The following is a 12,925-nucleotide window of genomic DNA, read 5'->3' as shown; positions in this document are numbered from 1 at the left end:
ACCTTCACATCAACAACTTTACAAAACCAATGGATTTCCAGGTAGACTTTAAAATGAGTATCTAAAATTTACCTAGCCTCCTTTTTTTGCAGAGACAGGAGTTTTTTTCCCAATGCATTGATGCAAATTCAGTTGGCATTCAAATCAGAAGGAAAAAACCTTCAAACACACACAAGTACAGTCACATGTTCTGTACTCCAAGAGACAGAAGGGCAGCGGAGATATAGCAATTCAGCTATGTGACAAGAATACAGCCACACCTGGGAAAAGAAACCTTAAGTCCTGGACACCCTTTCAGAGTCATTGTCATGGTGAAAGAATCACATCCTAACTGTATTCAGCATCCATCGCCTTAGGGCACGACAGATTTAACCTTCGTCTCACTCAAAGCTCACGTGGCCAAGAAGAATGACAGAAACAGCTGTACGTTCATTTATTTTCCGGAAATACAAAAAAACAGAGTTAAAAACACAACTAAAATCACGTTCTGGGCAGACAAGTAACAGTGCTGATGTTGCAAAACTAACAATAATTACGCACATGAAGGTAAGAAAAAACGATGTAAACGTTCTGTCACACCAGACAAAAAAAACTGTTTGAACGACGCTTGTAGCCTGCAGGATAACCAGGATAGCAGCGCATTTCCGGCCGGACAAAGGCTGTGAAACTGTCCCGACAAGATTCAAATAAATTACATAAATAGGAGCGGGGCCGGGCGCCTCCGTGCCTGTGTCCGTGCCGTGCCCCCGGCAGCCCCTCACAAGTCGGGGTAGCCGCAGTAGTAGACGGCGCTGCTGGCGTCCGACACGGCCGACGAGATGGGAGCCGCGCCCTCGGGCGACGACAGCGCGGCCGCGTCGTGGCCGCCGTAGGGCAAACCCAGCTCGGGCTTGCAGGCGAAGCGCAGGTACTGTTCGAACTCCGTGCGATCCACCTCGCCCAGCAGCTCCTCCGGCGGCAGCTGCTCCAGCTGCTCCCGGCACGGCGCCGTCTCGGGCGGCGGCGAGGGCTGCCCCACGGGCCCGGGCGGCAGCGGCGGCGGCAGCGGCGGCGGGGGGCCGCGCCCCGGGCCCGGCGGCTGGCACGCCTGCCCGTAGTACGCGTGCAGCGGCGCCGGGCAGCCCAGCAGCCCCTGCAGCGAGCCGCCCGCGCCCAGCGCCTCTCCGGGCGCCAGGTGCCGCCGCAGCGACGCGCCCGACGGGCTCTCGGACGCCGCCGCCGCCGGGTACTCGTTGGCCGCCGGGTGCGGGCCGTAGCCGTAGGGCACCAGCGCGCACTCGTCCTGCAGCCCCGCCGCGAAGAAGGGCGCCTCGCTCTCCGCCGCGTCCAGCGGAGAAGGGTCCGGCGTCGGCAGGCTGTAGCCGTCGAACGCCGCGCCCAGCGGCGGACAGTCCCGGTAGTGGCCCGCGCCCGCCGCCGCGTAGCCCTGCTCGCCGTACGGCAGTCCTAGAGCCTCCACGCACATCCTGCCGCCGACGCCGCCGTCGGCGGCCACCTCGCTGCCCAACCCGGGCCCCGCCGCCGCCTCCGCCAGGCCGTGCTGCAGGAAGCCGCTCTCCACCCGCTTCAGGCGCTTCACCTGCTTCCGTCGCCGCGGCCGGTACTTGTAGTTGGGGTGGTCCTGCATGTGCTGCACCCGCAGCCGCTCCGCCTCCTCCACGAACGGACGCTTCTCCGCCAGCGACAGCGCCTTCCACGATTTACCTGCACCCACCACGACACCGTCAGACCGGCCGCCCACCGACGGGCACCCGCGCCCGCTCCCGACAACACCGACACCGCCCCCGCCCGCAGCCCGACCCCGAGCTCCGCCCGCCCGTGCGCCATCCTCGCTCGCCCTCCGACGAGACCGCCCGAAGCCCCGCCACACCGAGACCCGGCCCGGCAGCCCACGGATCTCCCCTCTCCCCTCCCACACTCCAGACCCTCAGGTTCGCCCGGGCTCCTCCCTCTCGCCGATCCGCCCGACGGGATCCCCCTTTCGCCGGCACCCCTCGCCCACCCGCCCGGCCGCCCGCGCTCACCCAGCATCTTGCTGAGCTCGGCGTTGTGCAGGTCCGGGTTCTGCTGCGCCAGCCGCTTGCGCTCATCCTTCGCCCACACCATGAAGGCGTTCATGGGACGCCGGATCCGCGCCTCGCCCTTGCTCCGGCCGCCCGACGGCCCCGAAGGCGCCGCGCCGCCCTTCGCCTTCGCCTCGCCCAGCGGGCTCAGCGACTCTGCCCAGGGGCACATGGCCGGCATCATGATGGGCAGCGAGCACCTCCCCTGCACCTGGTCGTCGCTGCTGGCGTAGCCCGCATCGGGGCTGCTCATCTCGGGACGGCACGGCACGGCACGGCACGGCACGGGACGCGCTGCCGAGCGCCACCAACTCCGGCCAGCCCAAGGCACACTCCCTGCCCTCGGTCCCCGCTCGCTGCTGCCGCAGCCGGCGCTGGCCCGGCCCTATTTGAGCCGCGGCGCGGCCAATGGGGCGGCGGGGCGGGCTCGCAGCCGGACGACGGCGGCGGTGGCTCCCGCGGCGCTGCCCCTCGGGGAGCCCCCGCGGCTCCTCCCGGCACCTGAGCACATCGCGGGCTGCTCCGCGGGCAGCGCTGCCCCCCGCCCTCCGCGGGACCCGTGCGGGGTGTGGCTCGGAGCACCGACAGCGCATTCGTGAGCGGCACTCGGCTTCAGCCCTGCCCTCTGCAAGGGTAGCGGAGACCGACCCTCCGAGCTAATGGACATCCTTGAGCAGAGCAGAGGCAGTGGAAGGGACAGAGTATTTACTGTTGTGCCGAGATACCCTGTAACACTCTAAAAGGCACAAACGGCTTCTTCTGTAGGCAGATCTGGGACGTAGCTTGAGAAGAATATGACAAGTCATCATCTGTGCCTTACGCTCCGTCTTCTTACTCTGCAGTGCTACCTGAGCAGGTCCGAGACTCTCCCGCTGCTCCTGCTCTGCCCCCTCCTCCCCGTAACCAACTCCCCCGAGGGAACGGCGCGGAAATGCTTCGGTGTATCCGCGCTCCCAGTTATGGCGGGAAGCACCGCACACATAGGGAGATTTTTTTCTCTTCTGGCTGCCGCTGTTGCTGCCTCGCAGGATCCTCTTCCCGTCAGCTCTATATGCTTTGCCTCCTTGGCAAGTCGGTTTCACTAAATCACGACGAATTCAAAATTAAGCCAAACCTCAGTTTATTGGAATGTATAGAAAAACTGTGAAGCCAATACTGTTTGTTTTTCCTAAAAGTAGGTGTTGGGTTTGAGGGAGTTTTAATTATTTTTACAACTGTCCTACTGCCATCATATTGTTAGTGGTCCTGATAAATGGGACCTTCTCATCAACTGAAATAATTCTTCCACTTTCGGCTTTCTAATATTCGGTCATATTTTCGGTATCACCAACAACCCCATTTTTGAACGCGTACCTCGGAAGATGTGTTATCAGTGCCATATTCCACGCAAGATGAATGCAGAGAAAGTTTGCCCATGAACGAGCAGTCGCACGACTTGCAAACCTTGGTATGACCTGGGATATGTTTCTTGGAGCATTTTCTTATGCAGGGTAACTGGACAAGCTGAAAGACGCATCCGTGCCTTGATACATGAGATCACACCTTTTAAGATTAAAAGAGGCGTGAAGTTACAGGCGGGGAAAAACAAAAAACAAAACCAAAAACCTGAATAATTCCTGCACCCATTGATAAAGTTTGCCGGTCATTAATGCCCTTTTTTTTCCCCTCCAATAAGGCACACTTTTCCATGACAGCCTATCTCCTCCAGGTATATGGGGCGGCTAGCCTGGACACCGTCCAGGCACTGTGGTAACTCCTGGTGAGGAGCTGGAGCAGGAGCACTCTCAACAGATTGCTGCACTTGAGGAACCCCTGTCTTCTCTCCAGGGATGGACATAGGAATCATTTAAGTCATTCTACAATTTCTTTTCTGGTACCTCTGTGTTCATGCTTTGTTAGAAGCAGAGACGATATAATTCTGTGTTAGCTCTTTACAAAGAGCCACACTAACCTGGGTCAGTTTAGAGTCCTTCATCTTCCACGTAGGTGTGTAACCCGGAGAAGCAAATGTAGATACCTGCAGGCCAGGAATGTTCGGGGGGCAGAATACTTGTGAAACAACCCATTGGTAATTGCAATTATATCAGCCTAAATCTGAAATAACTCCTTTTGGACAGAACTTAGCTGAATATATTTATATATAAACCCTTTAAAGTGTATTCGCAGTAAAAGTGATAAAGTAATCACAGACAAGTTTGAGTTGGAAGAGACCTTAAAGATCATCTAATTCCAACCCCCCTGCCATGGGCAGGGAGACTTTCCACTAGACCAGGTTGCTCCAAATCCCGTCCAACTTGGCCTTGAGCACTTCCAAGGATGAGGCATCCGCAACTTTTTGGGGCAACCTGTTCCGGTGTTTTACCACCATGGTTGTAAAAAAACCCTCCTTTCTAGTTAATCTAAATTGACGTTCTTTTATTTTAAACAATTTCCCTGTGTCCTATTGCAACACAGAATTGTTTCTCTGCTCTGATTTTTAACGTGCGTACATACAATATAAAAGGGAATCAGTGGTATTCCTTGGACACGTATTTTAAATTTCCCCAGGATAAAAACTAGGCAGCTGGTTAACTTGGAGTAGTTTTTTTGAGAAAATTTTGACATTCTCAAGCGCAGGGGCGACTGAACCTGTCTTACAAGTCTGCATTGCTTTTAGTGGGCTGTCTTCGAGCCTGGAGCCGCACCGCTGCCGTTCCTGGCCTCCTGCACGGTGCTCCCCTCCTTGTTTCAGCCCTCCGTGCCCCTCACTGCACTGTCCGTTCTCGTTGTTTGGCAGCGCTACAGAGGGACCACCGCACACTTTCCCATCCCAGAGGCTGCCGGGAGAGCGCTAAGGGCGGCGGGTTGGATGCTGCACCCGCGGGCTGCCCCTCTTGTGCCAGCCCGGTTGGCCTGGTAACTGGTGCCCACTGTCCCTGCTGGAGCACGCTGGGGAGATGAGTGCCGAATATTGGGGCAGGAGACACCTGATCTCCCGAGTCTGCAGTAGGCTTTCTTCAGCAGACACGAACTGGGGCAATTCACAGCTGATTAGGTCAAAGCACCCGCCGGCGAGCAGAGTCACGCAGCGATTGCATCACGCGATGCATTCAGTCATACCACGTAACAGCTTGACAGCATGAGTTTATCGGGCTGGTACCCTAGAGCAGCTCTACCGATCCATCGCCATCAGCAGCTCCTCTGAGTACGAGTGACTTCCGGGCAGCAAATACAGAGATTCAGCAGCCCAGATTTTAAGGAGGAAAAAAAAAGAGCGCGGTTTTGAAACGAGTTTCAGAAATAACACAAACATGTAATGCCACCCTATCTTCAGCATTGGGATGCCCCAAGCATCTATGGGACTCTGTAATCCAGAATACGAACAGATCGTGGGTTAGTGACATAGCAACGACATCCGGGTGGCTTTGCAACCCTCGAGGCAGGGAAGGGAAACATAACCTGCCCTTTCTCTGCACTAGTGCAAACGCGTTCATAATCCGTCATTTTACAGTGTAGAAAGTCCAATCATTTTCTTTTTGTTCTTTAGAAGGTGTGGACTTTGAGATTTTTTCCTAGCGCAGTGGACAAGAGCGATGATAGGTTTTGCAGCATCCAAAGTAAAGAGAAGTCGCTCAGGTATCAGCAGGAACAAGCTGGAATTACACAACATTTGCTCTGAGACAAGATTAATATCTTAGGTGAAATCTCTGTATGTGGCGGACCTTCTGAGTAATTCAGGGTAAAATCATACGCTTAAAATACTAAAATATAGCAGTCTGCGAGAAGCCTTGACTGATCTGTGCACTGCGTTATTCACACAGACAGCTGCCGTATTTAGAAACCTCTGTCCAAACACAGAGAAGGTGAAAGAGATTCCTATTTTCATAGACAGAAAGCTGAAGCAGGGCAACTGAACTCTGATCTCGCAGGTATTTAATTAGTCAACACATTACTTGACTGTTTAACGTGAAGCGAATGTGGGTGTGTAATTACTGGTTTTCACAGCTCTGTCCATCCAGCTCGTCCCTCGGTGCAGCAATAAGTGCAGTCAGCCACCCAATGCACATCAATATCGCTTGTCACAAGGCTGCGAATGGCCTGTCCCTGCCGCCCGCTCCTGATCCCGTGCTGGCATGCTAATAGTTATCAGGAGCTTCTGTCGTCCTTCTCACGGGAGACTGGGAGAGGATTTATTACAAAACGAGAATAGGGTTGCCACATGAATAAACTACATTTGTATACAAGGAGAAATTCTTCAGCAGTATTGCTGCTAATGTATTCTAGTGATTACTGTCTTTCTAGCTGGAAAAGCATACAGCTACAGAAATGGGCAGAAATTCACTAAGGTAATATTGCTATTTTTTTGGTGTTTTTTGCTTTTTGGTTTTTTTTTTTTTTCAGAACACAAAACCACTGCTTCCTGATATTTCCAGCTTCTCTGCATTAGCAAGTGTGTTGTTATTCTCACCCTCTTGCTTTCCTGCCACCTGCCCTGTATGGATGAACCTTGAGCTGGCTTTAATTCAGTACCTAGGCCTGAAATCTCTTTTTTCCACATTAGGCCTACTTACTTTTCTACTCATATATTTAAGGAACAGAGAAAGCGTGCACACACACACACACAAAGACCACCAAAGCAAAAAATTTAAAAAAAACCACCCCAAAACCCCCAACCAAACAAAAAAAAGGCCCCACACAAACTAACAAACCCACTCAGAAAAAACAAACAAACAAACACCAGCTAAAAAAGCCCATAAACCACAAAGCCAACACCAACCAACAAAAACTAACATACCAAACTTTTCTAGCTGCAGAGTGACACCAACATGACTTGGCTGTGCTAAGAAAAATTGAAACGTAACTGCGGATTTATTGTGCGTTTATAAGAGAGGGATAAAAAAGCCCCACAAGCAAACAAAAGACAAAGAGCTGAATACCTTTTGGGCATAAGGGATCTCCGTGAACTTCAGGGAGTTCCATCATTCCTGTAGGAAGGGGCCCGAAGGCGCTGTCTAGGTAATGCCGTTGTTTAACTAGAGAAAGAGATTTGGTAAGGTTGGAGAGGCATTGCAGATGCCACCCGGTCTTTGTGATTTACTTTTTGGAATAAACCAGAACCTCGGTTTCCAGGGAGCGTATTGACCCGGGTGCAATACCGGTACCGGAGCGGCAGTGGCAGACCTCGACTCTGCCTGAAGAGTGCGGCAGAGCGAGGGAGCCGGGAGAAACCTCGGTGTGTGGCACACACTTGCTGCCTTCTCCACAGCCCACCGGGACACGCAGAAACTGCTTTCACCGCCTGGCAGAGAGAATCTTGACGCGGAAACCACTTGGGAAAAAAAAATATTCAGTTTGGGGTTCTTCTTTTAATGTGCCTGCTGTCATAGGCAGCCGTGGGGTGTGAGGAAGGTTTAACGCTTTCAAAAGGGCTACGGGACAGATTTGGGTGTCTATCATTTAGAATCAGAAAGTCAAGATGCTTTAAGGAAAATAGTTCTTGGAGAGAGCTTCAGAAAATTTTGCTTCGTGTATATTGGCAGTGCGTAAATCTGCCACATTTCAGATATTTTGAAGAAGTTTCAGACAGCTCTTCTCATAGGGAAGGGCTCAAAAACAAGAGCTGCATATCTGGCTAAATACAGGAAAGTAAAGCTTCTTAGATTTGGGTCTGTGAAAGTTCTGTGAAAAGGGTTGCTGGAAGACCTGCCACATCTTCACTACACACAGTTTGGCACACTCTTGTGGTGTGTTGGACTGGTGTGTTGGCCGACAATCTTACCAAAACTGGTGTATTTATTTCAATTTAATGTAATTCACTTCCGGTATTATTATTAAAAAGAAAAAAAAGGAATGTTTTTAACCTTCTTTATGAGCCACTTACAGTTTCAAATCTGCATCAGGCTCCAGCTGTCTGACAAGCTAGGAGGGGAGCAAAACCTGCATCTAAAGGAAAAATGAAAAGAAATAGTGGCTGAAGATATTAAAATCTTACTGATTATTTATCTCCAAAACCAACCAAAGTGATTTTCCCACAGAAAGTTGTGAACATGTGAGAAAAGGACAAAATTATTTTAATCCTGTAGGTTAAAATATCATAATAAAAGGAAAACTCAACCAAATATGAAACCTTCTTTCATGCACATTTAGTTACTGGGTTTACATATCTATGTTTTGAATGTAGTATATTTTTCCAAATTAAAGTGTCAAGAAAACATATCCTTGTTCTGAAGCATCATCTCGTTGCGAATTACATGATTTTTCTCGTGTGCAGTTGGGAGAGGGGACGAGAGAGTGGCAGGATGGGTATTTTAGGTATATCTCTGAGAACTGAAGACTGAAAAGTAAAATGGGAATATTAAGAAGGTAGACTATTTTACCAAATATTAAGGTTCAGGGTGCCTTTTAATTCAAGACTCACTAATAGTATACAATTACTAAATCGATTTTGGCCAACGAGTCTGTGCTCGAAACTCACTGATTGAGGCTCTTTGCATCTGTTTTATCTTTCACGGGTACAAACATAAGTTTCTTTAATTGTGATTTGAAAACGCACCCAATTTAATTTCCCGTCCTCGTGGAAGACAGGTTAAACTGTGGGCAAGTCTGCCACTTCGGCCCCTGTCCCCTCCTCCCCGGGGCTCAGCTCCACAACTTTATCTTAGGAAGCAAACGACCCATATGACTGTTACCTCCTCCCCCCGATTTAAGCAATAGACATAATTAATTTATCAGTAACATCCCACAGCTGGACTCAGTACTAACACCTAAATGAAAACGTCTTTTTCCCCCCCAAGTTTAACTGCAGGGTGCACATTTCTCAAACACGAAGATATTTCTATCTATAGACGCCATGAAATACATCAAGGGATATTTTTAGGAGAGAAAAGGTAAGGTTCTGGGAGGGACGGATGAAGGTGTCGCCGTGGCAGGGTGCCGAGTGGGCTGCTCCCGGCCGGCCTCCCCCTTTGGAGGCTCGTGTCGTAATTTTTCACCTACTTTGAATCCTGATTTACAGCTCCCGTTCTCTGCAGTGGAGATGTGATACACCCCCACCGCCAGCCCCCACCCCGGCGCAGCAAAGCAGATAAGGGGAAGTGAAAGACATTCGCTCCCAGGAGGTGCTTAAACCAGCGTTTATCTGGCCGTTTCAGCAAGGAGCTGTTTTAACTGGCATCAGTGTGTCCATGCTTCCATTAAAAACAGACTAAAATCTACGTACTTCAGCAGGCGCTTCCGTATAAGATTTTACGCTTCAAACACAAAATGGGTCTCTCTATTTTTTCTTTTCTGTTTAGCTCAATCATATCAAGCAAATGTCTAAGAAAGCACCAATAAAGTGAAAAACAAATAAACCAGGACCCTGGAGAAGGCAGTTACTGAAGGCTTAAAATTTGCAGCAGGAGAAACAGAGGAAGACTATGTCCACAAAAAATGTGAGAGCACCTAATGCTTAGTGGAAGGGACACTTGTAAAAGTAGTTTAAAAGGCAGTAAAAATCAATTACTAAGTACGATAAGATCTCTTGGAGGAGTTAACAGAGACCAGTTTATTATTTTCCCTTTATTTGTAAAAGTGCAAAATTATTCTGTACAAATCCATCATATAAAACCCAGCACACTGTAAAACATAAAAAAGCACATGGATCTCGAACAAGACCTCTGAAATTATATTCACCGTGTGCGACTAGTATTATGATTCCACAGCAGGAACAGTTTTACATGTCACTGTCGGACAGTGATGGTAAGACCTGCACCACCTGGACAGCGAGATGGCACATCACCTTTTAAACCTCGAGCAGGTCACGGATACCCTGTCAGTTCTCAAGATTCAAATAAATTACATAAATAGGAGCGGGGCCGGGCGCCTCCGTGCCTGTGTCCGTGCCGTGCCCCAGGCAGCCCCTCACAAGTCGGGGTAGCCGCAGTAGTAGACGGCGCTGCTGGCGTCCGACACGGCCGACGAGATGGGAGCCGCGCCCTCGGGCGACGACAGCGCGGCCGCGTCGTGGCCGCCGTAGGGCAAACCCAGCTCGGGCTTGCAGGCGAAGCGCAGGTACTGTTCGAACTCCGTGCGATCCACCTCGCCCAGCAGCTCCTCCGGCGGCAGCTGCTCCAGCTGCTCCCGGCACGGCGCCGTCTCGGGCGGCGGCGAGGGCTGCCCCACGGGCCCGGGCGGCAGCGGCGGCGGCAGCGGCGGCGGGGGGCCGCGCCCCGGGCCCGGCGGCTGGCACGCCTGCCCGTAGTACGCGTGCAGCGGCGCCGGGCAGCCCAGCAGCCCCTGCAGCGAGCCGCCCGCGCCCAGCGCCTCTCCGGGCGCCAGGTGCCGCCGCAGCGACGCGCCCGACGGGCTCTCGGACGCCGCCGCCGCCGGGTACTCGTTGGCCGCCGGGTGCGGGCCGTAGCCGTAGGGCACCAGCGCGCACTCGTCCTGCAGCCCCGCCGCGAAGAAGGGCGCCTCGCTCTCCGCCGCGTCCAGCGGAGAAGGGTCCGGCGTCGGCAGGCTGTAGCCGTCGAACGCCGCGCCCAGCGGCGGACAGTCCCGGTAGTGGCCCGCGCCCGCCGCCGCGTAGCCCTGCTCGCCGTACGGCAGTCCTAGAGCCTCCACGCACATCCTGCCGCCGACGCCGCCGTCGGCGGCCACCTCGCTGCCCAACCCGGGCCCCGCCGCCGCCTCCGCCAGGCCGTGCTGCAGGAAGCCGCTCTCCACCCGCTTCAGGCGCTTCACCTGCTTCCGTCGCCGCGGCCGGTACTTGTAGTTGGGGTGGTCCTGCATGTGCTGCACCCGCAGCCGCTCCGCCTCCTCCACGAACGGACGCTTCTCCGCCAGCGACAGCGCCTTCCACGATTTACCTGCACCCACCACGACACCGTCAGACCGGCCGCCCACCGACGGGCACCCGCGCCCGCTCCCGACAACACCGATACCGCCCCCGCCCGCAGCCCGACCCCGAGCTCCGCCCGCCCGTGCGCCATCCTCTCTCGCCCTCGGATGCGACCGCCCGAAGCCCCGCCACACCGAGACCCGGCCCGGCAGCCCACGGATCTCCCCTCTCCCCGCCCACACCCCAGATCCTCAGGTGCGCCTGGGCTCCTCGCTCTCGCCGATCCGCCCGACGGGATCCCCCTTTCGCCGGCACCCCTCGCCCACCCGCCCGGCCGCCCGCGCTCACCCAGCATCTTGCTGAGCTCGGCGTTGTGCAGGTCCGGGTTCTGCTGCGCCAGCCGCTTGCGCTCATCCTTCGCCCACACCATGAAGGCGTTCATGGGACGCCGGATCCGCGCCTCGCCCTTGCTCCGGCCGCCCGACGGCCCCGAAGGCGCCGCGCCGCCCTTCGCCTTTGCCTCGCCCAGCGGGCTCAGCGACTCTGCCCAGGGGCACATGGCCGGCATCATGATGGGCAGCGAGCACCTCCCCTGCACCTGGTCGTCGCTGCTGGCGTAGCCCGCATCGGGGCTGCTCATCTCGGGACGGCACCGCACGGGACGGGACGCGCTGCCGAGCGCTACCAACTCTAGGCAGCCCAAGGCACACTCCCTGCCCTCGGTCCCCGCTCGCTGCTGCCGCCGCCGGCGCTGGCCCGGCCCTATTTGAGCCGCGGCGTGGCCAATGGGGCGGCGGGGCGGGCTCGCAGCCGGACGGCGGTGGCTCCCGCTGCGCTGCCCCTCGGGGAGCCCCCGCGGCTCCTCCCGGCACCTGAGCACATCGCGGGCTGCTCCGCGGGCAGCGCTGCCCCCCGCCCTCCGCGGGACCCGTGCGGGGTGTGGCTCGGAGCACCGACAGCGCATTCGTGAGCGGCACTCGGCTTCAACCCTGCCCTCTGCAATGGCAGCGGAGACCGACCCTCCGAGCTAATGGACGTCCTTGAGCAGAGCAGATACAGAGGAGGTGGAAGGCACGGAGTATTTGCAGTTGTGCCGAGATACCCTGTAACGCTCAGAGACACAAGCGGCTTCTTCTGTAGGCTGACCTGGGACATAGCTTGGGAAGAATAACACAAGTCATCATCTGCGCCTCACATTTCAGCTTCTTCCCCTGTAGTGCTACCTGATCATATTTGCCCTCGTAAGCCCATGAAAGATCCAACCTCGTCGAACAGAGGAATACTCAAACCAGAATAAAGTCTATGATATATATCCTATCTTCCTTTTTCGTACTTCCCAATAAAGCTATTCAGTGTTTGTTAAAAGCGTAAATATTTATTGTATGTAGTTATTACTAATAAGTTGGACTTTGCAGTACGTATTGTTTGTTGCATTGCATTATCAGGATTTCTCTGATTTGCCTGAGAAATAAACTGTAAGTACAAAGAGATGTTTGAAAAAGAAGTCCATCACTTCAGAATAAACTGAAATTCTATATCAGTACCATTTATGTTCTGCGTTGGCATACAAACTAATGTAGAATACAGCTTTTTCACGGGCGCTTTGGTTAATATTTGCATTGTTATGTGCTGCTATTAAATGCATCAATGCTTATTTGAGAAACTGCTCAGCTTTAAACTGAAGATCAAAGAGGTTTATTTTGTTAAGGACACCTTTGTTTGGGTAGCCACTTTGATCAAATAAACCAATATTGTAGGAATTCTCGCTGAAATTAAATGAATGAAGCCAAAATCACTATTAGAGTATTCTAATATTGAATTTCCTGTTTCGTACAACTTAAACCTGCTTCTCTACACTTGACAGCCAGATATTCTAAAAAGAAGAACAACGTAGTAGCGAACAGGAGCTGCCAGGGACTAACGCCGGTGAAGACAATTTCCGAGTAATTTCTACATTATGCTTTCTGCTCCCCTTTGTTTTTTAGAGATTATAAACAAACTATACGTTGCTAGCATAATGGTATAGCATATTTATCCCTGTTCCAATGAGTCGAAACCATTG

General features: G+C 53.4%; 2 protein-coding genes across 3 annotated transcripts; both read right to left on the bottom strand.

The window, feature by feature from the left end:
• Positions 1-606: 606 nt before the first annotated feature.
• LOC146442001 (transcription factor SOX-17-like) lies at positions 607-11,591 on the bottom strand. Of its 2 annotated transcripts, XM_085052848.1 has the most exons (3): positions 11,512-11,591; positions 2,025-2,374; positions 607-1,704 (listed from the first exon to the last, which is right to left on the bottom strand). In XM_085052848.1, the coding sequence occupies exons 2-3, from the start codon at positions 2,314-2,316 to the stop codon at positions 758-760; spliced, it is 1,239 nt and encodes a 412-aa protein (XP_084908974.1). In that variant the 5' UTR covers positions 2,317-2,374; positions 11,512-11,591; the 3' UTR covers positions 607-757. The 2 variants fall into 2 exon arrangements, with proteins under 2 accessions (XP_084908974.1, XP_084908973.1); XM_085052847.1 differs by lacking the exon at positions 11,512-11,591 and having other exon boundaries at positions 2,025-2,446.
• LOC146442002 (transcription factor SOX-17-like) lies at positions 9,561-11,581 on the bottom strand. Its single transcript, XM_085052849.1, has 2 exons — positions 11,212-11,581; positions 9,561-10,891 (listed from the first exon to the last, which is right to left on the bottom strand). The coding sequence occupies exons 1-2, from the start codon at positions 11,501-11,503 to the stop codon at positions 9,945-9,947; spliced, it is 1,239 nt and encodes a 412-aa protein (XP_084908975.1). The 5' UTR covers positions 11,504-11,581; the 3' UTR covers positions 9,561-9,944.
• Positions 11,592-12,925: the final 1,334 nt, after the last annotated feature.

The sequence above is a fragment of the Lichenostomus cassidix genome, chromosome 2 (genome assembly GCF_008360975.1).
Source record: "Lichenostomus cassidix isolate B80296 chromosome 2, HeHo_3.0, whole genome shotgun sequence".
NCBI classification, from domain to species: domain Eukaryota; kingdom Metazoa; phylum Chordata; class Aves; order Passeriformes; family Meliphagidae; genus Lichenostomus; species Lichenostomus cassidix.
The sequence above is the reverse complement of the archived record's forward strand: the minus strand, read 5'-3'. Positions and strand labels throughout refer to the sequence as shown.